Source organism: Caenorhabditis remanei, chromosome V, assembly GCF_010183535.1.
Source record: "Caenorhabditis remanei strain PX506 chromosome V, whole genome shotgun sequence".
Taxonomy (NCBI): domain Eukaryota; kingdom Metazoa; phylum Nematoda; class Chromadorea; order Rhabditida; family Rhabditidae; genus Caenorhabditis; species Caenorhabditis remanei.
In genome coordinates, this window is record NC_071332.1 from 15,992,427 (window position 1) to 16,012,747 (window position 20,321).

The following is a 20,321-nucleotide window of genomic DNA, read 5'->3' on the forward strand; positions in this document are numbered from 1 at the left end:
GTGTTTTGTGTTGTGTTGCGCGTTTTAGATTTTAGCTTATATCGTTCTGTTAGATTTGCTCTTTGCGTTTGCGTTCTTGTGTGTTTCTCGTTATTTATCTAATAAGTGTTGCAAGTTCTCTCGGGAATTTGTAGTTCTTATTACTTGGGGGCCGATTGCCAAAAGTTTTTCTGTTGCAAAACAGAAAACGAGACCTTTTCGTTCCAAAAATAAAAGAAAAACACTTCGGCTGTTTCTTTTATTAGAGAAAGTATTCAAAATATTAAAAAAAACACTTCGGCTGTTTCTTTTATTAGAGAAAGTATTCAAAAGTAAAGAAATACACCCCGGCTGGTTTCTTTACAAAGAAAATAGAAGAAAAACACTCCGGCTGTTTCTTCTATAGAGATAATCGTACCGAAATAAAATAATTCACCTCGCCTGATTCTTTTATAAAGAAATATACCAAATTGATCACAGAATCATTGATTTTCTGGTGACAGATATTGGAAAGTGAACGAATTACGTGCAATTCTTGAAATTGACGTAATATTCGCTGCTAATTCGCTTCTTTTGTGTGAAAATCACAAAGTGAAGATTAAAGTATTGATTTTGCAGCAGAAAATTTTGCTAGCAAAAACAAAGATTTCTAATATCTCTCAATAGAGAATTACTAAAATTTTGAGCAGAATTTCGTGGTATTGGTTGAAATTCACGAATTTTAAATCAAAATTATCGATTTTTGTGTCGAAAATTTATTGTCGCACAGAAATTCAAGTCTTCTCGTACGGTATTCAGCGATTGTTTTCATTGGTAGATGATAACTAATTAGGACATTCAGTAATTACAAAATGGTTTTCGATGGGGATCCAAAGAAAACAGTTGTCTTCCCGGAAAGTTCAGAGGGGTTGAATCCTGCTCTCGTGGAAGAGTATGAAAGTGCAGACCTTCGCAAAAGAGGGCGAATGTTTATCATGAAAAAGGCTTGCGAACGTGCAGAAAAAATGTTAAGGACCTATACCAAAGGGAATGCTAGCACGTACGATAGCATTTTGAAACCAGTGATTGAATTCGCTTTGGAGATGATGCAAGAATTAGAGGATAGAGAAAAAGAAGAGCTAGAAGCAAGGAAAAATCATGATAGTTTAATGGATAGGTTAATGGATGTATGGTCACTAGTAGAGGAAAGAGGAGCGGAAAACATTGAACTCTTCAGAGAAAATCTGCAACTGAAAGATGAGATAAATTTTCTTCATGAATTGCTTGCTGAAAAGAGAAAAGGAGAAAATATGAAAAGTGTTCAAACTGAGGAGCAATACTTTGAGAAAGTGCATATCTCAAACAGTAATGTTGAGACAGTTACAGTGAAAACTGAAACAAAGTGTTCAAATGATAATGAATCAGAAAACAAACTGATTGATTACAGAAAGGCAAGGAAAAGTCTGTGTGAAGGGCAAGGTATTGCTAAGATTGTTTTTGAAAATGAATTGGATTACAGTGAAGACAGGGTGTCTAGGAAAGCTGGTAATGCCAAGGAGATCTTTGTTATGAAGTCCAATAATGTGTTGTGTTGTGAGGATATTAAGGCTGACGAGATTCAGAGCTCCTGCACAAAAAGCACACACGAGAAGGATGAGAATATTGGTGTGACCGATAGGTGCACAGAAGCCAATACTTCTGATGGCAAGTTGTGTAGTGGAGATCAAACACCTGGGAAGGCCCAGAGATCTGTCACGTTTACACAGTATGAAACAAAGAAGCAAAGTGTCCAGCAGAAAATAGTTTCTGATGTGATTGATAGTAATGTGGATCTGGTAAAAGATCAAGAGGAACGTGATGTTCAGAATACTGTACTTGAAAAAGAGTCAATGCAGTTGCTCAAGAATATGCTTGTAGTGGAAAACACAAAGCATGATTACAAGGCAAACCGTGTCAGTAGTATGGATTGTGATAGTTATGAAGATGAGGCGAAGAGAAAGAAAGTGGACCAGAAATCTGAAGACACTGTGACATGTCCAGGTCCCCCACTGAATTCTAAAAGTAACCTTCTCACTTTTCATCACACCAAACAGCAAAAGCTACCAGGAAAGAACACAGAAAATGTTGTGAGAAAGAACTATTCTTCGGATTTTAAAATTCCCAATCTCGGAGAGCCCCGACATAAAAAAAAGGGAGATGGCGCCGGCGGCGTTGTTTTTCAGAGGAAAACCAAACGTCGAAAGCGTGAGGAACCCCGTCCTAGAACGGATCCACCAAGTCTTTCGATGACTTATTTCAAAGATGAGAGCATCCCTAATGATTTCTCAGTTACTGTTGCTTGTGATCAGAATGTCATTCTTTCACACCAAAGCATTTCGGATCATTCGACGTGTGGTGAGACCAAGTCGAAGCGAGTGGAAGAGGAGCCACGTCCTCGGAAAGATCCACCGCAATCAGGATTGTTGAATTGGAGTGACACCAAGACCGGAAGAGTCAAAGAAGAACCTCGTCCTCGTAAGGATCCTCCTCATTCTGATATGATGGTCAATGACACATGGAGACATACGATGGCGGAGCATCGACCTCGTAAGGACCCTCCGATTTCACCGTCTCAACAGTATGGTCATCATGGTAATCTATTCGGATGTCGGAACCAGGGAAATCGGCTGCAGGATACAACAAGGAATCTCATCAGTTGCTGATTGGACACGCACCATCTCATCTCCCTGGATGCCATAACTAATATTTTCGTTTTATTTTTCAAAGTTTTATATCAAATGTATCTATCTTCTCGTTTTTATCTATCATTCTAAGTCATGTTCTCATATTATTTTCAGTGAATATTTGTTAAATTATTTCTCTTATTAAGAATCCCCACCCTTCTAAGTTTAGGTTATTATTTCTTAAGTTCTAGGTTCCCTATTAGGTTTTCTATCTTTATCATTCTTACCCATTTCATCCCCTTATCCTGTGAGAATGCCTCCATACTTTCGTATGACATACAAATAGCACCTCATTCGAGAGAGCACTGTGTCAGGAGGGACTCGAAAAGAAGGGAGATGTACGGTTGTCACCGTGTGTTCTTCTAAACAATTCTTTAAAGTCGCTTGAGTTTCTAGACTCACTCCGTATGTCACTGTGTGCCGCGTTTGACCTACGGGCGCGCGTGCATTTCTCGCAGCTATTTTGTCAATTTCGCTTTCAAAATGGAGATTTTCGGGACTCTTGGGCGCTGACGGAGGCACGTTAGGTGCTCCGTTATTCTCGTTTGTAGATCTTACCTCTTTCTTTGGTTTTTAGACCAATTTTATAGTTTTCTTGTGTTTTTAGTGGGTTTTTAGCCAGTTGGCTTGAAATAAATTGATTATTTCAACAAGAAATTGTGTTTTGTGTTGTGTTGCGCGTTTTAGATTTTAGCTTATATCGTTCTGTTAGATTTGCTATTTGCGTTTGCGTTCTTGTGTGTTTCTCGTTATTTAGCTAATAAGTGTTGCAAGTTCTCTCGGGAATTTGTAGTTCTTATTACTATATTTTTTAAATCCCCACCAGATCATGACTCTACTAAACTTAATGTGTTAGAGTTGGATCCCTGTCCAACTTCGGAATTTTTTAATTCCGATGTCTTCATTATGTCAACTGATCAGAATCTTATCGGCTTCTATGTTTGGTTTCTCGGACCTTTTATCTTATTAAATGCAACTGGTCATGTTTTATTTCATGCTGCCTGTACTATATACTATCTATTCATTGCCCCTTCGAAACTTGTTTCTACACAAACTCAACGTCTACAGCGACTGTTTTTTATTGGAGCAGTTTTTCAGACTGGAATTCCATTGATTTTTGTTGCGATGCCAGCTCTCATAGTAGCTGTGATATATTCAATTAATTGTGCGTGTCAGGATATTATGAATTTGGCTGTATTAATTGTAGAGCTTCACTGCATTGCTGTCAGTTTAACTAGTTTAACTACAGTTTACGATTCTTATCGGAAAGCAATGGTGCAGATGTTTTTTGGATGTTATTCGAAAAGTGAGAAAGAGTTGAGTAGCTCTAAAATATACATGCAATTCTCAGATTTGAACACTTCTGTCCAAGTGCTCCCGAATTTTCGAGCGAATCGAAACAACTCAAGGCCGTTTGTCAACTTGAGTCATTAAAAATATTAACTATTTTGGCTAAGAATTTAATTGGAACTTTTTTTTGATAAATTAATTCAAATAATGATAAAGGTGTTTCTTGAATCTTGATACAGTTAAACGTGTCATTGCGCTTTTGTTAGCTAACTTCCCCGTTTTTTTTTTCTGACAAAAAATTATCTCGCTGGAAAAGCCTAATTAATTTTTGGCTTTACAATTAGAGGAGTTCGGACTATAAGCGATCAAAATACTGTCCAAGAAAAACTATTTCAAAAATTCGGCAATGCCGAAAAAGCCACCCTGCCCCACAAAACTGAAAATATGAACAAGTGTTGGGACGTTTTGAAACCGGTCATTTGGAAATTAAAACAGTTTTTCGGTTTCCCTTCCCTTTGTTCTGATCTGACGGGTCACGGTTTTTAAGTGAAAAAAATATAGGAAAAAAAAAATAATTTCTTGATGATGGCTTGCAGAAGAACTCAAAACACTTTTTTTGGTACATGTTTCGGCAGATTTAAATGATTTTTTGATGAGTTATGCAGGTTTTTCCGAGGGCGCCACTTTTGACTTCTGGAGCTCTAGCATGATGCTTAGGGTTTCAGAAACCGATTCAACATACTTTGTTGTTTATCTGAGTAATTTCCATCATTTTGACATCAAAAACTCAAAAACTCTAAGAGAAAAATATAACGTTTTTTTTTTCGAATTTTTAAATCAAGTCACGGTCAGGAAAAATCGATTATCGATAAAATTTAATGTGTTTATTTTTTCAAAAAAACTTATTTTCTCATTGCTGAATGTTTCAGCTATCTGCCAAAAAAAGTTTATGCAAAACGGGCTCGTTTCAGCAGAGTTACACATGAAAGTTTGAATCTGCCCTCACTTGTGCTCGCTACTATATGCGTTTTTCGTATTGAACATTGAAAAGTGTTGCTGGAAAAATAATTCATCATCCCAAAAATAAGTTTTTAAGATATGCATTACACAGATTACTCATCGAAATCTGACGCTTGTTTTCATTCTTCCCTCGTGTTCTTCAAAATGTTATCAACACTACATTCTCTTCACAAGATTACTAAATTTTTCACTTTCTCTGTTATAGCAGCAGATACAAAAACAGAAAATTGAGAAAAACAAGAAATATTTTTTCTTGGTAGAGTAGTAGTGCTTCTTTCCTTTAGTATTCATTTCAAAAACCCACAGAAATGATGGTTGTCCAGCAAGCACTTGCTATTATATCCTTTTTAACGAACTGTTTACTGATTGCTTTGATTCTTACAAAGTCGCCAAAGACCATGGGATCATACAAGTATCTTATGATTTTCATGTCAGGCTTCGAGATTTTTTACGCATTTATCGATTTACTTATACAACCGGTAGGTGAAAAAATAAGTTTATTTAAAAAAAAGAGATTTATTGTTTAGGAAGTTGTAACAATGGATTCATTCTGGTTATCTATGACAAGTGCCAAAAGATCTGTATTACCATTAGAAATTGCTAGTAGTATGTAGTGTGAGAGGACCCCCCCGTAATCGCGCCCCCCGGCCTATTACACTATAACACCAGAGAACCCCCAGGGCGGAAAAGAGATAGATGGGGGGGGGGGCTCCCTCGATTTCAAAACTTCGCGCCAATTTCAAAATTCAAAATTCGCGCCAATTTCAAAATTCAAACTTCGCGCCAATTTCAAAATTGAAACTTCGCGCCAATTTCAAATTTCAAAACTTCGCGCCAAATTTCAAAAGTTCGCGCCAATTTTCAAATTTCAAAATATCGTGGCAATTTCAAAAGCTACACACCAAAGAACAAACAACAAGGAAAAAGGCCCAAATTTCGCAATCATTTCAAAATTAAAGGACCCACCAGAAAACCACCACCGCGGCCTATTACACTAAGGTGAGGAAAAAACACAACGGCCTATTACACTAGGGCGGCAAAAAACAAGGGAAGCGGGGAATCGAACCCTCGATGTATTGCGCGAAAACTCAAAACGCAATAAATAAACTATTCGGTTTACAAAAAACTAGTGATCGGTATCGGTATTCGTTGCAAAATTTTTTCAAGTTTTGATATATTTCAAGCGGAAATTTCCAAAAAATTTCGCCACACTTTGAGAAGGGAGAAAGAGAGAGGGAGAGGGGGAGAAAGAGAGAGAGAGAGAAAGAGAGCCCGGCGCGAGTCGGAAAATTTCAAAAAAACCGAGAGAGCGGGCGCCACCACCGATCGCCATGAACAAATGCAAAGCAAATGAAAAAAAGCGGCGGCCCAAAAAACGCGCCTGGACCTCCGCGCCTGGATCTCCGCGCCTGGACCTCCGCGCCTGACCTCCGCGCCTGGATCTCCGCGCCTGGATCTCCGCGCCTGGACCTCCGCGCCTGGATCTCCGCGCCTGGATCTCCGCGCCTGGTGTCCAAAAACAAAACAAGTGGTTATTAATAATTTATTAGAAATTTAAAGCTGTAGCACTGAGGATTCTGGTATCCAACTGTCAAACTCTGGGCCATATCCCTCCCACCGCACCAAACACTCTTTTCGGCGCCCACGTGTGCGATGTGCCAACACTTGTTCGATTCGATACGTTCCTGTCGCGTTGTACGTGCATTTCGTTAGCTCTTGAGAGTAGAAGATTCCCTGTACCGGCTCACCGTTTGTATCCACCACATTGTAGGTGACCGGGCGCCCTGGCGACACCTCACTAATCACAAACACCTCGGTGGTCCAGCCCTGTTCGTAGCCCTTGTCGAAGAATCCTCGTTTCGAAGCGAGCCGCACGTGGTCACCCACCGCAAACTTGATCTTGAACGAGGGTCGTCGAGCGTTCTCGGGAAGCGGAATCGGAAAATCACCGAGGCGCACGTCGACAGGGCGCTTTCCGATACCGCGATTCACGCTATGGTTGATTGCGTGAACCACGTGCGGCAGCTCATCAATGTATCGATGCCCGTACGCGTGGGTCATGTATTTTGCAAGACGTGTTTTTAGTGTGCGATTCGCGCGCTCCACCATCCCACACTTTACGTCATTTTTTGGCGAGACGTGTTTAATGTGGTGCTCGTCGAACAGTTTTCGGCACACACTATTGTAAAACTCTTTTCCGTCGTCGGTGAAGAGGATCGTGGGGGAGGTGCCCATCTCGGTGAAAATTTGCTCAAAAGCAGCGGCCACCGCGGCGCCACTTTTCGACGTTAGCGGTTTCACGAACAAAACACGCGTGTAACAGTCGATGACGGTGAGCAGGAAAGTGATCTCGTCGTTTTTCTGCCGATACTTTGCCATGTCAACGAGATCGGCTTGCAAGTCAGTGTAGACGCCGGCCGCCTGGGTTCGCGCGCGCGGGAACCGTTTACGATTCGGCCGATGAAGGGTGAAACTTTCGAGATCCTCGAGCGCCGACTCGACCTGCTCATAACGGAGGGAGGGGTGCGTCTGGCGCACATGCCGATGAACATTTGCGACAGAGGTGAACGCGCACGGAAGCGCCGTGTCGGTCCACGCGCGATGAATCTCCTTTTTAATCGAGGACGAGCAGGAGGAGGTTGACGTTGACATTTTAAAAACAGTTGAGTATTATCACTTGTTTATTTATATACAAAAAACGGAGGACGCGTAAATTAAAACTTCCACAAACGACAATATATTCGGCCGCCGGCTGGTGCTGCGGGGCCCGCGCCTCGAATTGTTCGTCTCTTTTTTCGTTCCGGCCAAAACTCGTCATCATCGCCCACGTGTGGACGTTTAGTGCCTCGTCTCCAAGACGCGTCTGGTTTGACATCATCTTCACTGTCGCTCTCTTCTCTCTTTTCTTTCTTCAAAACCGGATCAATCATTTTATCGTCGTCGTCATCGTCGTCGTCGTCGCTGCCGGGCCACATTTCTTGCACGAGTTCAACCTTTGGCTTTACCAGTTTCTCCTCCTCCTCGTCCTCGCGCTTTTTGATTTTCTCTCGTTTCACGGCAGCTGCGAGTTTTCCATTTTTCAATTTCGCAACATGCCTCCTACCAGTCCATTCTTTTTTGGGTCTCTCGGTTTGGTAGGGCGCAAAACGGTAGTCTTTCCGGACTCTCCACACGGGCAACTTACCGCCGGTTGGGTCGAACAGCTCCACAAACTTTCTTCGCTTTTCAGGAATTTTAGAGTGCAAGATTGGGTGCCGGCGCTTGGGTGGCCTCCTCTGATTTGTCGGCGGTGGCGGCGGCAGCAACGGCGGTGGTGAGGGTCTCGTCGGCTGAACGATATTCAGTTTTTGCTTCTTCACATTATCCAAAATTTTGCGTTTTCTCGACGTTCGCACTGGGGGTGATGGCAGTTCAAGAGTCGCGGCTGCAACGCGTCTTTGTTTCATCGTAGTCTCAAAACGGTCGTTATCCTCTACATCATCCACATCCACATGTAGACGTTTTCTTGAGAGTCTTCTCGCCGTCGGTTGTTGTTGTTGGTAGGCATTGTCGGCAGACTCTGTTTTTACCCTCTTGAAGACTGCAGGCAGCTCTTTTAGGTCGTCGTCGTCTTCATCCATCGGCTCTTCCGGCTCCTGCTTTTCAATTTTCGGAACGACGACGGCGAGTTCTCGTTTCAGCGTAGGCACTGCAACCGCGCCCGCCGACGCCTCATTGTTTGAATTTTGTTGAGAATACGTGTCACGAAGATCGTCAAACACTTCATCAGTCATAATTGGCAGCTCTCGGTGTTGTCGGATGCGATAGAGCAAATCCTGATAGAAACGACACTTTTCACTGGTTTCAAGAGTGGGATCGTTCAAAATCGTCTCGAGAAAGCGCTTAGCCGACTCAACAGCCGAACCATCTTCGTAGGGAACAATGTGATACTTTCGGATCAACTTCATGGCAGGAGCCGAGTCGCGGCAAGAGCTGGGATAATGAAGGCTGCCAACTGCCGCTTGCTCAGTTTATATAGAATTTTTCGGGCCTTGTCCACGCTGCCGGTTCGAGACAGCGTCTCGAGTTGAGGGTGAATTGGCTTCAAAAGTTCGAGTTCTGACGCGCTCAGGGGAATATTTTTGGTGTTTAGCAAATTGTACACAATTTCAACCAAAATGTTAATCTGCCGGGCGCTTGCGTGACCTATCGCGTTACGATTGTGACGCAAAACCTTGTGGAGAAAATCGCTGTGGATAATGAGACGGGCTGCCATTGCCATGAAAAAATGGCGTGCATACGCACTTGCACACCTCTTTATATACGTTTCTTCGCCGCCGCCGCCGCTAGACTGGCACGTATGCGATCGGGTAGGGAGACAAAAAGTTGGAGAGGATCCGCATACGCGGCTCACTCAGCGGATCGTTGTTGATTAGTAGGGCTTGATACGGGGCGCTTGCCATGACTTGTTGATAGGCGGCGTACGCGCCGCGCCACTTTTCTCCAAACTGTTGAACGAGTAGGTTTCGGACTTGCGCGGCGTCGGAGAGATTACGCATAAGTATAATGTATGTGCTGTTGTTTCGGGTGAGTGGTGGGAGCGCGAACGCCGACTGGACCAAGTTGAATATCGCGCAATTGAGGTGATGGGCGTACACACAAAAGAGGTCGTTGAGCAGGTTCAGCGCTTTTTTGTCACGCGCGAAAAAGTTCATCAGGTCATCGCACACGACCACGTTGTTCTGATCCTTGTGTTGTTTGAGAAGCTCAACGTCTGGAAGCCCCTCAATGGCGCGCAGTTTACTCAAGTGTCTCGGTATGCTCGGTGTGTCACACCCGTAAAACCAGAAAATGTTGTCGATGGGCACGTCGAAGCACGTGTCCAGCGCGCCCAACACGCCCCGCAGCAGCGTTGTTTTACCAGACTGAGTTGCGCCAATTATGGTTGTCTGTGAGGGGAACCGGAATCGGAAGCCTGCCGGTTTTGTCGCCACATTTGGTTGAGACGAAACAGACACGGACATAGCGCCAGCACGATCGAGACTGTGAGAAAGAAGTTGAAAGTGATTGGTAGAGCCGCCGATGTGTTGTCGTCGCCGGCTGCAGATCCTCCTCTATCGAAATGACAAAGCAAGGCGCTAGCGTTATCAAAGACGACGGCGGCGGCGGTGTTGTTGTTGTAGAACGACGACGAACCGTTTAGAAGCAGCCGGCTCATGCTCTCACCGCCGAATGAGTTCCGGCCGTGCCCGCTAGCGCTCCTTTTATACCCGTTTCTGAGCAGCTAAAGTGTATAAAAGGCGTGTGCGCGCCTCCCATTGACATCATCATGTCTGACTTTTATATCACCCTTCCCTCGTCGGTTCCGAATTCACAGTTCCCAAACACATCATCGCGATACGTGACCCGACTGCCCGACGTTCTAACACTTGAGCGCGACAAGTACCGCGTCGCCGCCACCGACATTATCTATCCGTACTCGTTTGTGAACGTTGGAAAAGCGCTAGACTTTTGGATACACTTTCGGCCAGCGGCGTCGTCATCACCACCGCGAATCCCGGTTCACGTTTCGTTTCCGCCGGCGCAATACTCGACTGCCGATCAAATTGTGAGAACGCTGAACAACGACAACAACGTCGTCGTCGAGGGCACCACGTCGCGTATGAAACGTGCCGCCGTCGATTTTGAAATTTCGAGAGCGAAACGCGCAAAGCCAGAAGGAGCGGCGGCGGCGGCGGGCGGCGGCGGTGAGAGCATCGCCGCGCTGAACCGCCAGTTTGAGAGTCTTGGCGGTGGCGGTGGCGCATCGAGCAAACCCAAACAGAGCGTCAACACGCTGAATCAACAGTTTAATAGTCTTGGAGGCGGTGGCGGTGGCGCATCGAGCAAACCCAAAGAGAGCGTCAACACGCTGAATCAGCAGTTTAATAGTCTTGGAGGCGGAGGCGGTGGTGGTGGCGGTGGCGGCGCTACCAGCAAACCCAAAGAGGGTGTGGCCGAGTTGAACGCCCAATTCCAGAGTCTAAGCGGCGGCGGTCCAATACCTCCCGGACAAGGAACGCCAACAGAGACTAAAGATCCACAGAAACCGGCGCCAGAGCAGAAAGATCAGCAGAAACCTGCGCCACCACCACCACCACCACCGCCAGAGAAGAAGGATCAGAAGAAACCCGCGCCAACAGAGAAGAAGGATCAGAAGAAACCCGCAGCAGAGAAGAAGGATCAACAGAAACCTGCGCCACCACCAGAGCAGAAGGATCCACAGAAACCTGCGCCAACAGAGAAGAAGGATCAGAAGAAACCTGCGGCAGAGCAGAAGGATCAAAAGAAACCTACAGAGAAGAAGGATCAGAAGAAACCTGCAGAGAAGGAGGATCAACAGAAACCTGCGCCACCACCAGAGCAGAAGGATACACAGAAACCTGCGCCAACAGAGAAGAAGGATCAGAAGAAACCTGCGGCAGAGCAGAAGGATCAAAAGAAACCTACAGAGAAGAAGGATCAGAAGAAACCTGCAGAGAAGGAGGATCAACAGAAACCTGTTGCGGCACCACCACCAGAGCAGAAGGATCCACAGAAACCCGCGCCGCCGCCATCATCAGAGAAGAAGGATCAGAAGAAACCTGCAGAGAAGAAGGATCAACAGAAACCTGCTGCGGCACCACCGCCAGAGCAGAAGGATCCACAGAAACCTGCGCCAACAGAGAAGAAGGATCAGAAAACACCGGCGCCGGCGGCGGAAACTAAGAAGGAGGAGACAATCGCCGACTGGAATAGACAGTTTGAAAGTTTAAGCGGCGGCACGCCTGCTGGCGGAGAGACGACGCCACCGCCAGAGAGTGTCGCAGACTTGAATCGTCAGTTTACGAGCCTCTCTGGTAAGCCTAAACCAGCACCGCCAGAAAATCAACCGACACAGCAGCCGGCGCCGCCAATTGTTCAGAAAAAGGGCGACGACGACGACGACGACGACAGTGTGGCGTCGTGGAATCGACAATTCGAGAGCCTGGGCCCGCGTGGGGAATCGATCGGCGCATGGAACCAACAATTTTTATCGTTGGAGAAGCAGCGCGCCGAGCACGACGAGGCTTGGCCGCTCTACACCGCCTCCAGCATGGGTCTTTTGCACAACAAGTCCGCCGACGCGACAACCTATCAACAACAGGTCGAAGAGTTTCGAAAGCTTCGGGCGAAAATTTCGACGAGCCACACCTCCACTTCTCGCGGGCTTTTACACTTTTCCAACGTTGGAGACCAAATCAAGATCGAGTTCCTCGATGGCGACATTTCGTTTGTTGAATTCGATGAGACGTGCGCCTACTTCCTCGGTTTCACGGATCCAATCGTGACAAAGAGCCAGCCGGCACACAAGAAAGTTGACTATTTCGGCAACGTTAGCACACTCTATCTCTATTGCGATGTGGTGGACCCGATCATTGTGGGAAACACAAAAAGCTCACTTTTATCAGTAATTCCATGCAGAGGCGCGTACGGAGAGATGATACATCACACGGTCACACACCCGCGCTATCTACCCCTCATGAACTCTACAATCGATAGTATTCGTGTCGAACTACTAACAGAGTTTGGCGAACCAATCGACTTCAACTGGGGCAGTACAATTATAGTGTTACATTTTAAGAGAATCGAATGATTTATTGCTGTCTAAGGGGGCGGCGAAGAGACGTATCCATGATTTTGTTTCAAGTAGTTTGCAATAAAAACATCGTCATTTGTAATGCTGTCAAAAACCGTGCAGATTGTTTCAAACGGGATTCCGCGTGCTTGCATCGATTGAACAAAAACACAATATCCACCACACGTCAGCGCGCTGTTTTTTTGTTGCTTGCTCTTGTTGATTTTCACAACGGGAAACTTTGACAAGTACCTCTCAATGTGGGCGTTTGGTTTCTCGGCCAACGAACAAAAATAGTGACAAGTTTGGCGATCGTTGTCGACAAAAATGCTCTGCCAGTGCCTGCCTGGTTGGTCTCGTCGATCCGTGTTGACAACAAGACCAAATCTCCTTTTCCGGATTCGTCCCAATCTCTCGAGTTCGTCAGCGCCGAATACCCCAATGAAGGTTCGTTTGGCTTGGCTGTCTGCCAAAAGGAGTCGATCAATCTCGTCGGAAAACATGTATAAATAGGCCGACGCGCATCAACCGGGTCTCTCACTTACACACGCGCGCGCACACTCGTCTCTCTTTTATAATGGTGCCGACCCCTGTGGACTTGTCAAAGATTGACTACAAAAAGTTGCTGCGACGGAGCGTTCCTGGTAATGGCCCCTTCATGGGAATGCGCTATCAGCGTGGCGGAAACCAGCGTGGTGGAGGGCTGGGTGGAATAATCGGCGCGGTTGCCGGTCTACTTCCAAAGTTGCTGAGTTCGGTTGCCGGCCAACAACTGGTGAGCGCAGGCAAAGAGTTGGCGTCGGAACTGGCTCAAGGTCAGAGCCTGAAAGCCAGTCTCAAGGGTGTGGCCCAGAAGAAGATGCGTGAGTTTGCCGGAAACGGACGCCGCCGTGGAGCGCTTCAAAAAAGGATAAAAGGAGGAGTGGTGACCGTTCTGAAGCCTCACTTGGTCTCAAAAACACGCCGAGACAACTTTCTCTAACGCGCCATGCTTTGCCGTATGGACCCAAAATCCCATGACGTCATCGTCGACGAATTAGATTTTTCAACCATGCCCGGGACGCAGTCGGGCGTCCTCAATTCTCGCTGGACACCAATCGGTCTCAAAAACAACTTTCAAGAGGCCGGCCCGTTCGAGTTCATCCTCACAAACAACTCGCGCTCGTATCTGAATCTGAAACGCACCTACCTCGTGTTCACTTTTGGGATTACCGACGCCGCCGGAAACTATGTGACAATGACCCCCGAGGTGGCGAACTCGCAGGTATACGCGCCAATCAACAATATTGCCCATTCGATTGTGAGAAATTTCTCGCTTCACATCAACTCACAGCTCGCCTTTCACAACTCTTCAAACTACGCCTACAAGAGCTACTTTGAACACGTCCTAATGTACGGCCAAGAGATTAAAGACTCCACACTCACGGCCGCCGGCTTCTATCACGACACCGCAATTGGGGACGTGTCGAGTCTGGGATTTCAGAAGCGATGTCTGTCGGTACATGGTCAGGGCGATGTTCAAGTAGCAGCCAACATTTCAATCGATTTGATGAATCAGCCACGCGTTTTGTTAAACTCTTGCAATGTGAAGCTGACTGTCTATCCGAACAATAGCAAGTTCCTCATTGAGGCTTTCAATCGCGACCCGGACACTGAGTTTCGCTTCAAAATCAAAGACGTCTATGCGCTCGTCAACGAATTCGACCTGGCCGACGGACTATCAAATGCTCTCGAGGCCGCGGTCATTGAGCACAAGCTGATTCAGTATCCAATGATTTCGTCACAGGTGCGTAGTTTCTACATTGAGCCAAACCGCCTGGACGCGCCCGCAAACACGCTGTTCACGAGTAAAATGCCTCGTCGAATTTTCTTGGGCCTCGTTGACGCAGAAGCGTATAACGGGTCGTACGAGAAGTCACCGTTCAACTTTCAACCTCATGGAATAACCGACATTCACATTGATTATTGTGGAATGTCGGTTCCGGGACGCCCCTTCTCGCTAGATTTTAAGAAAAACAAGTTTATCGAGGCCTACATTCAGCTGCAAGAGACTCTGGGACACACGAGAAACAACTTTAGCTGCAACTCTATTAGCACAAAAATGTTCAAAGAAGACGGCTACACCATATTCGGTTTCGAGCTGAGCCCCGTCGCACAGGACAACTCGCTTTTTGAGCTGGTGCGCCAGACCAATATCAGCGTTCGTCTCAACTTTCGCGATAAAACTCCAGAAGGCGGCCTCTACTGTGTAGTCTACGCGGAGTTTGATCAGATTTTTTCTCTGGACGCTCTTCGTAATCCTATTATCGATAGTATTGTCTGATTTCCGGGCGTGTGGTCGTGAGAATTTTGTCGAACGCGGTCATTTGTTGTTGTTGCACCAGAGCGAGTTGGTGAGCTCTCACGCGATGGACCCTCCATCCTCCTCTTCCCTCTCCTATTACCCGTCCAATTTTCAAGAAGATGGTACATTTGAAGGAAATTTGGAATTTGCTGATCGATATCTCATACCACAAGGTAAGTTTCGTAATAATATCCAATTTGTAGTTGTTTTTGATGATTCAGAACCCGTTAAACCCACCAAGCCAAAAACTGGGAAACAACCGTCTTTGCTCGTTGCAAAACACAAGGCAAAGCAGGACAGACCTTCAAGTGCGGCAGACAAGGCTCGTTTTCGAGAGTCACGGACATTTGTTCACGTACCAATTTGTGAATCTTGTCGTGATGCATCTACACTGGAAAAGTCAGTGCTGAGGATTCCGTTGTGTGATTCGTGTCGGCTGAGGTTGTTATCAAAATGTTCCAAATGAGGTTGTTTTTGAATGTATTTCTTTCTTTCTTCAATAAAATTTTTATAATGAAAAGCGTGTGTGTGTGTGTACAATACGCTTTTTTCCAAAACTAAATCCGCAGAGCTCAGGCGCGGAGATCCAGGCGCGGAGGTCCAGGCGCGGAGATCCAGGCGCGGAGATCCAGGCGCGGAGGTCAGGCGCGGAGGTCCAGGCGCGGAGATCCAGGCGCGGAGATCCAGGCGCGGAGGTCAGGCGCGGAGGTCCAGGCGCGGAGGTCCAGGCGCGGAGGCCAGGCGCGTTTTTTGGGCCGCCGCTTTTTTTCATTTGCTTTGCATTTGTTCATGGCGATCGGTGGTGGCGCCCGCTCTCTCGGTTTTTTTGAAATTTTCCGACTCGCGCCGGGCTCTCTTTCTCTCTCTCTCTCTTTCTCCCCCTCTCCCTCTCTCTTTCTCCCTTCTCAAAGTGTGGCGAAATTTTTTGGAAATTTCCGCTTGAAATATATCAAAACTTGAAAAAATTTTGCAACGAATACCGATACCGATCACTAGTTTTTTGTAAACCGAATAGTTTATTTATTGCGTTTTGAGTTTTCGCGCAATACATCGAGGGTTCGATTCCCCGCTTCCCTTGTTTTTTGCCGCCCTAGTGTAATAGGCCGTTGTGTTTTTTCCTCACCTTAGTGTAATAGGCCGCGGTGGTGGTTTTCTGGTGGGTCCTTTAATTTTGAAATGATTGCGAAATTTGGGCCTTTTTCCTTGTTGTTTGTTCTTTGGTGTGTAGCTTTTGAAATTGGCACGATATTTTGAAATTTGAAAATTGGCGCGAACTTTTGAAATTTGGCGCGAAGTTTTGAAATTTGAAATTGGCGCGAAGTTTCAATTTTGAAATTGGCGCGAAGTTTGAATTTTGAAATTGGCGCGAATTTTGAATTTTGAAATTGGCGCGAAGTTTTGAAATCGAGGGAGCCCCCCCCCATCTATCTCTTTTCCGCCCTGGGGGTTCTCTGGTGTTATAGTGTAATAGGCCGGGGGGCGCGATTACGGGGGGGTCCTCTCACACTACATACTACTATTGCTTATCCTTTGTTACGTGAGTGTGTTTTAAAAACGGTTTCAAAACGTCCCAACACTTGTTCAAACTTTCAGTTGTGTGGGGCGGCTCTTTCGGTATTGCCCTGGCCTGTTTCGGCATTCATTTCGTCTACCGCTACCTGGTTATTACTGGGTACCCATTAACAACATTTATTTCCAAAATTTTGTTTAGAAATTCCAGAAACAAAAAGTGGACAACCGGCACCTCTTCAATATTCCTATGGATCAGCGTCCCGATTCTTTCTGGTTTCGTTTATGTGTTCGCAATCCATTATTTTTGGCAGCTCAGTGAAGTTATGGATGCTTTCGTGAGGTATAATATTTGAAAGCGATGACTATTCGTGTCATATAAAAATGATTGATTTCAGAGCTGCATTAGAAAAATTGGAAGAAGTTTCAAAGAGTCAACTTATCTATTTTTCATCTTATGCATTCAAAACTATACCAAAGTCAGAAGTGATTGAATTGGATTGGTTACAAATTTATGGAGTCATTTTTCTATGCTCCTCTGTGGTGAGTAACTGGCTACCCTGAAAGTTCATAAAATCAGTTTTCAGAGTCTCTCATTCTTCACTATGATATACTTTGGCTTGAAGACTTACTCCGCGATGAGAAAGTTCCGAGAAGCGACGAGTACAGATTCCGCGTCCTCCAAAAACTTACAGACTCAGCTGTTCTACTCTCTGGTCATTCAAACTATTATCCCTGTTATTCTCATTCATTTTCCTACTACATTAATTTATATCAGCACCTTTTTCGACGCTGCTTATCCAGTTTATGGAAAAATAGTGACTGTCACAATATCACTTTTCCCTGCAATCGATCCGTTACCAAGTTTGTTGATTATTGGACCATATAGGCGAGCTATACGAGGTGAGGGGCGTTATATAGGTTTAGAATGAAATGAACTTTGGAGTTTCAGGTTGCTTTATGAAAAACTTTGGTTTGAAAAGAGGAATTTCTGTAGAACCTTCGAATCGAGGCACTTCTACAATATATAGCAGTAGAACTGCACAATTTTGAAGTCTAAAATAGTCAATAAAAATGTTATTTATTGCAATTGTTTTTTTTACAATTTGGTCGACTCTGCAAATATAAGCGTTTTCAAAAACCAAAACAAGGAGTGTTCTATACTTGCTGCTTGAAATTTCAAGTAGGAGTCTACTTTGCTTGATGAGAATGGAGAGTCGAGCTTTCTTGCAAAAATATCATACGCATAGGGATACGGTGACTTTTGGGGTGTCAAATGCAGAAATCGTCTTAAAAGTGATTTGAGACACCGGGTACTAGGAAAGGTAAATGGTTCTAATGAGAAACCAAAGTCTGAGGTTTCGAACTATAATTTAACCTGGTTTGACCCAGTAGAAAACAATTTTAGCGTAATCTTCTGAAGTTGAAAACATGAAAATTACGGAAAGTCACCAGAAATGCTGATTTTTCTCATAGAAGGTGATGAGGTCTCAATACAAAAAACTTCAAATAATGTTAGCTAACTTCCTGTTAAGAACTTGTCCTTTTATTTTTTAGGAGAATAGTTCATTTTCAGATTGAAAATCCTATTATCTCGCTGGAAAAGCCTATTTTTTTTTTGGTTTCTCAATTAGAAGAGTTGGGACTATAAGTTATCAAAATAGGATTCCAAAAAAAGCTCGGTTTTTAAATGCAAAAAATATATTTTAATGGTCGTCACAATAAAACAATCATTTAAGAATGCAACCTGACGCAATTCATACGACATTTCACTCATTGATATAAATAAAATTCTAACGGAAACAGCTGAATTTTGTTTGATTTTTATGCACATCTCTCATTTCATTTCCTTCTATTTTAAGTGTACTACATCAATCGCATCGCAAGTCTAAAATTTGATCAGAGACAGGTGATTTGGCATATTCCTTACTACACAACTTAGATTTCCATCCCTCGGCAAACTTCCTCTATAATTTTTGTCATGGTTCAAACTCTAGAAGAATATCATCTCAAGAACTATTCGCAGTGTAATGTATCATACAGTTTTCTAGCTTCCTGGCAAGGATTGGCATATCCAAGTCATGTTATTCAGTCGGTCTCGTTTGCCCTTGAAGTTCTAACGTTTTTTCTGATTATTAGAAAAACTCCAGGTCATATGAAGACCTTCAGGTACCAATTGTTGTTTAGCTACTTTTGGTAAGTAGTTGTTGTTTACATGTTTCAGTAAAACAGAATAAATCGTCTCTTCTATAAATGATATTTTTCCAGGTGCACATTGGTCAACTTACTTTCTTGTTCTCTTGCAACGCCCTATGTTTATCTCAAGTTTGCTGGCGGTTTTGGAGTTGGACTGCTCAGCTGGTTAGGTTTACCTGCTATGTATCAAGCTGTCACTGGCTTATTTGTCTTATCATGTCAGACAACATATATAAAAAAAGACCGTATAAAAATGTTCAGGTGCTACTAGTTCATATATATTTTTATTCGAAAGTCGTAGCAGTTCTCTCCAAGAAAACAAGTTTAGAATCACTCGGAAGTGTTTTCGAGTGGTCTATCATTCTTCGATTTTCTTCATCAATAGTTCTATATTTCTCGTATTTTTCAAATTGCCAGCAGATCAAGAAACTGTTAAACTTAACGTGTTAGAGCTGGACCCCTGCCCAACATCAGAATTTTTTCAGTCCGATGTCTTCATAGTGTATACGGATCAGAATCTTATCAGCTTCTATGTTTGGTTTCTCGGACCTTTTATCTTATTAAATGCAACTGGTCATGTTATATTTCATGCTGCCTGTACTATATACTATCTGTTGTATCTCGTGCTGATAGAGAACAATGTATATTAATCACTCGTTTATTAGTGATTCAAAATAATAGAATGAGGGGGCAAAGGGTAACAATCTATCCGTAACGGTCACGTTCCGGAAGCAGGTATATAACTACAACTAAATCAAGAACGAGAGGAAAAGGATGACATTTCCTCTTCGCGGGCAACCGGGGGAGTACGAGGGAAAGCGGGTAGATCAAAAATAATATAAATCTTTGTGACTAAATAAACAACGTCACAACACCTCCCTACGTAAAGATAAAACATACTGGTTAATCAGGTAACAACAATGATGGTATCAGGATAAGTAGAACAATAGGAATAATCACAAATGAGAATTTAGATGTGAGATGATGGATCGTACTTGACGACGTTCTTCCTGACACGGGTTGTCCTTCTTGGTTGAACTGGAGACGGAGCAAGTCGTTGTCCTTGAACTGCTGTAGTTGTTGACTGACTTGACGACGGTAAGACATGTTCAGTCAACGCGGTTACCCTGAAACTCTGGTTTCTGATAATGGTACACAGTTCGTGTCAAAGGAATTTGCTACGATGTGCCAGGATGCAGGAATTGAGCATGTTCGCTCACCAGCGGTTCATCCTCAATCGAACGGTCAAGCAGAAAGATTTGTTGACACATTGAAGAGAGGATTGGAAAAGTTAAAAGGGGAGGGAAGTGTGAACACTGAGATCTTATCTCAATTTCTGTTACACTATCGCTCAACACCGTCAAATGCTCTTGGAGGTTTGACACCAGCGGAGGTTCATCTCGGAAGGCGTCTGAGAACAAGGTTATCGTTGATGATGCCGCAGTTGAACAAAACTGTAGATTCAGAGCAAGTGGCTATGAAAGAACAGTTTGATAAGCATCACGGAGTGAAAGCCAGAAGTTACCGTAAAGGTGATTCTGTATTTGTGAAGGTATTCGAGAAGAATACATGGTCGTGGAAACCTGGAAAGGTTAACCAGCGACAAGGTCGAGTCGTCTACGTCATCGGTCTGAATGACGGACGAGAGCGTGTTGTACATGCCAAT

The 20,321-nt window shown here is 44.4% G+C and overlaps 6 protein-coding genes across 6 annotated transcripts; 2 read left to right on the forward strand and 4 right to left on the reverse strand.

Moving 5' to 3' along the window:
• Positions 1-830: 830 nt before the first annotated feature.
• GCK72_020460 (uncharacterized protein) lies at positions 831-2,660 on the forward strand (the record flags this gene model as incomplete). The annotated part of the gene is made up of 1 exon (XM_003099567.2): positions 831-2,660. The coding sequence occupies one exon, from the start codon at positions 831-833 to the stop codon at positions 2,658-2,660; it is 1,830 nt and encodes a 609-aa protein (XP_003099615.2).
• Positions 2,661-6,545: 3,885 nt separating this feature from the next.
• Positions 6,546-7,643, reverse strand: GCK72_020461 (uncharacterized protein; the record flags this gene model as incomplete). Its single annotated transcript, XM_003094350.2, has 1 exon — positions 6,546-7,643. One exon carries the CDS (start codon positions 7,641-7,643, stop codon positions 6,546-6,548), a length of 1,098 nt encoding a protein of 365 aa, XP_003094398.2.
• Positions 7,644-7,705: 62 nt separating this feature from the next.
• GCK72_020462 (uncharacterized protein) lies at positions 7,706-8,938 on the reverse strand (the record flags this gene model as incomplete). The annotated part of the gene is made up of 1 exon (XM_003094352.2): positions 7,706-8,938. One exon carries the CDS (start codon positions 8,936-8,938, stop codon positions 7,706-7,708), a length of 1,233 nt encoding a protein of 410 aa, XP_003094400.2.
• A 378-nt stretch (positions 8,939-9,316) lies between these two features.
• Positions 9,317-9,529, reverse strand: GCK72_020463 (uncharacterized protein; the record flags this gene model as incomplete). The annotated part of the gene is made up of 1 exon (XM_003094359.2): positions 9,317-9,529. The coding sequence occupies one exon, from the start codon at positions 9,527-9,529 to the stop codon at positions 9,317-9,319; it is 213 nt and encodes a 70-aa protein (XP_003094407.2).
• A 3,106-nt stretch (positions 9,530-12,635) lies between these two features.
• Positions 12,636-13,109, reverse strand: GCK72_020464 (uncharacterized protein; the record flags this gene model as incomplete). The annotated part of the gene is made up of 1 exon (XM_053733585.1): positions 12,636-13,109. One exon carries the CDS (start codon positions 13,107-13,109, stop codon positions 12,636-12,638), a length of 474 nt encoding a protein of 157 aa, XP_053582498.1.
• A 1,905-nt stretch (positions 13,110-15,014) lies between these two features.
• Positions 15,015-17,512, forward strand: GCK72_020465 (uncharacterized protein; the record flags this gene model as incomplete). The annotated part of the gene is made up of 6 exons (XM_053733586.1): positions 15,015-15,123; positions 15,172-15,391; positions 16,671-16,802; positions 16,858-17,002; positions 17,047-17,362; positions 17,412-17,512. The coding sequence occupies 6 exons, from the start codon at positions 15,015-15,017 to the stop codon at positions 17,510-17,512; spliced, it is 1,023 nt and encodes a 340-aa protein (XP_053582499.1).
• Positions 17,513-20,321: the final 2,809 nt, after the last annotated feature.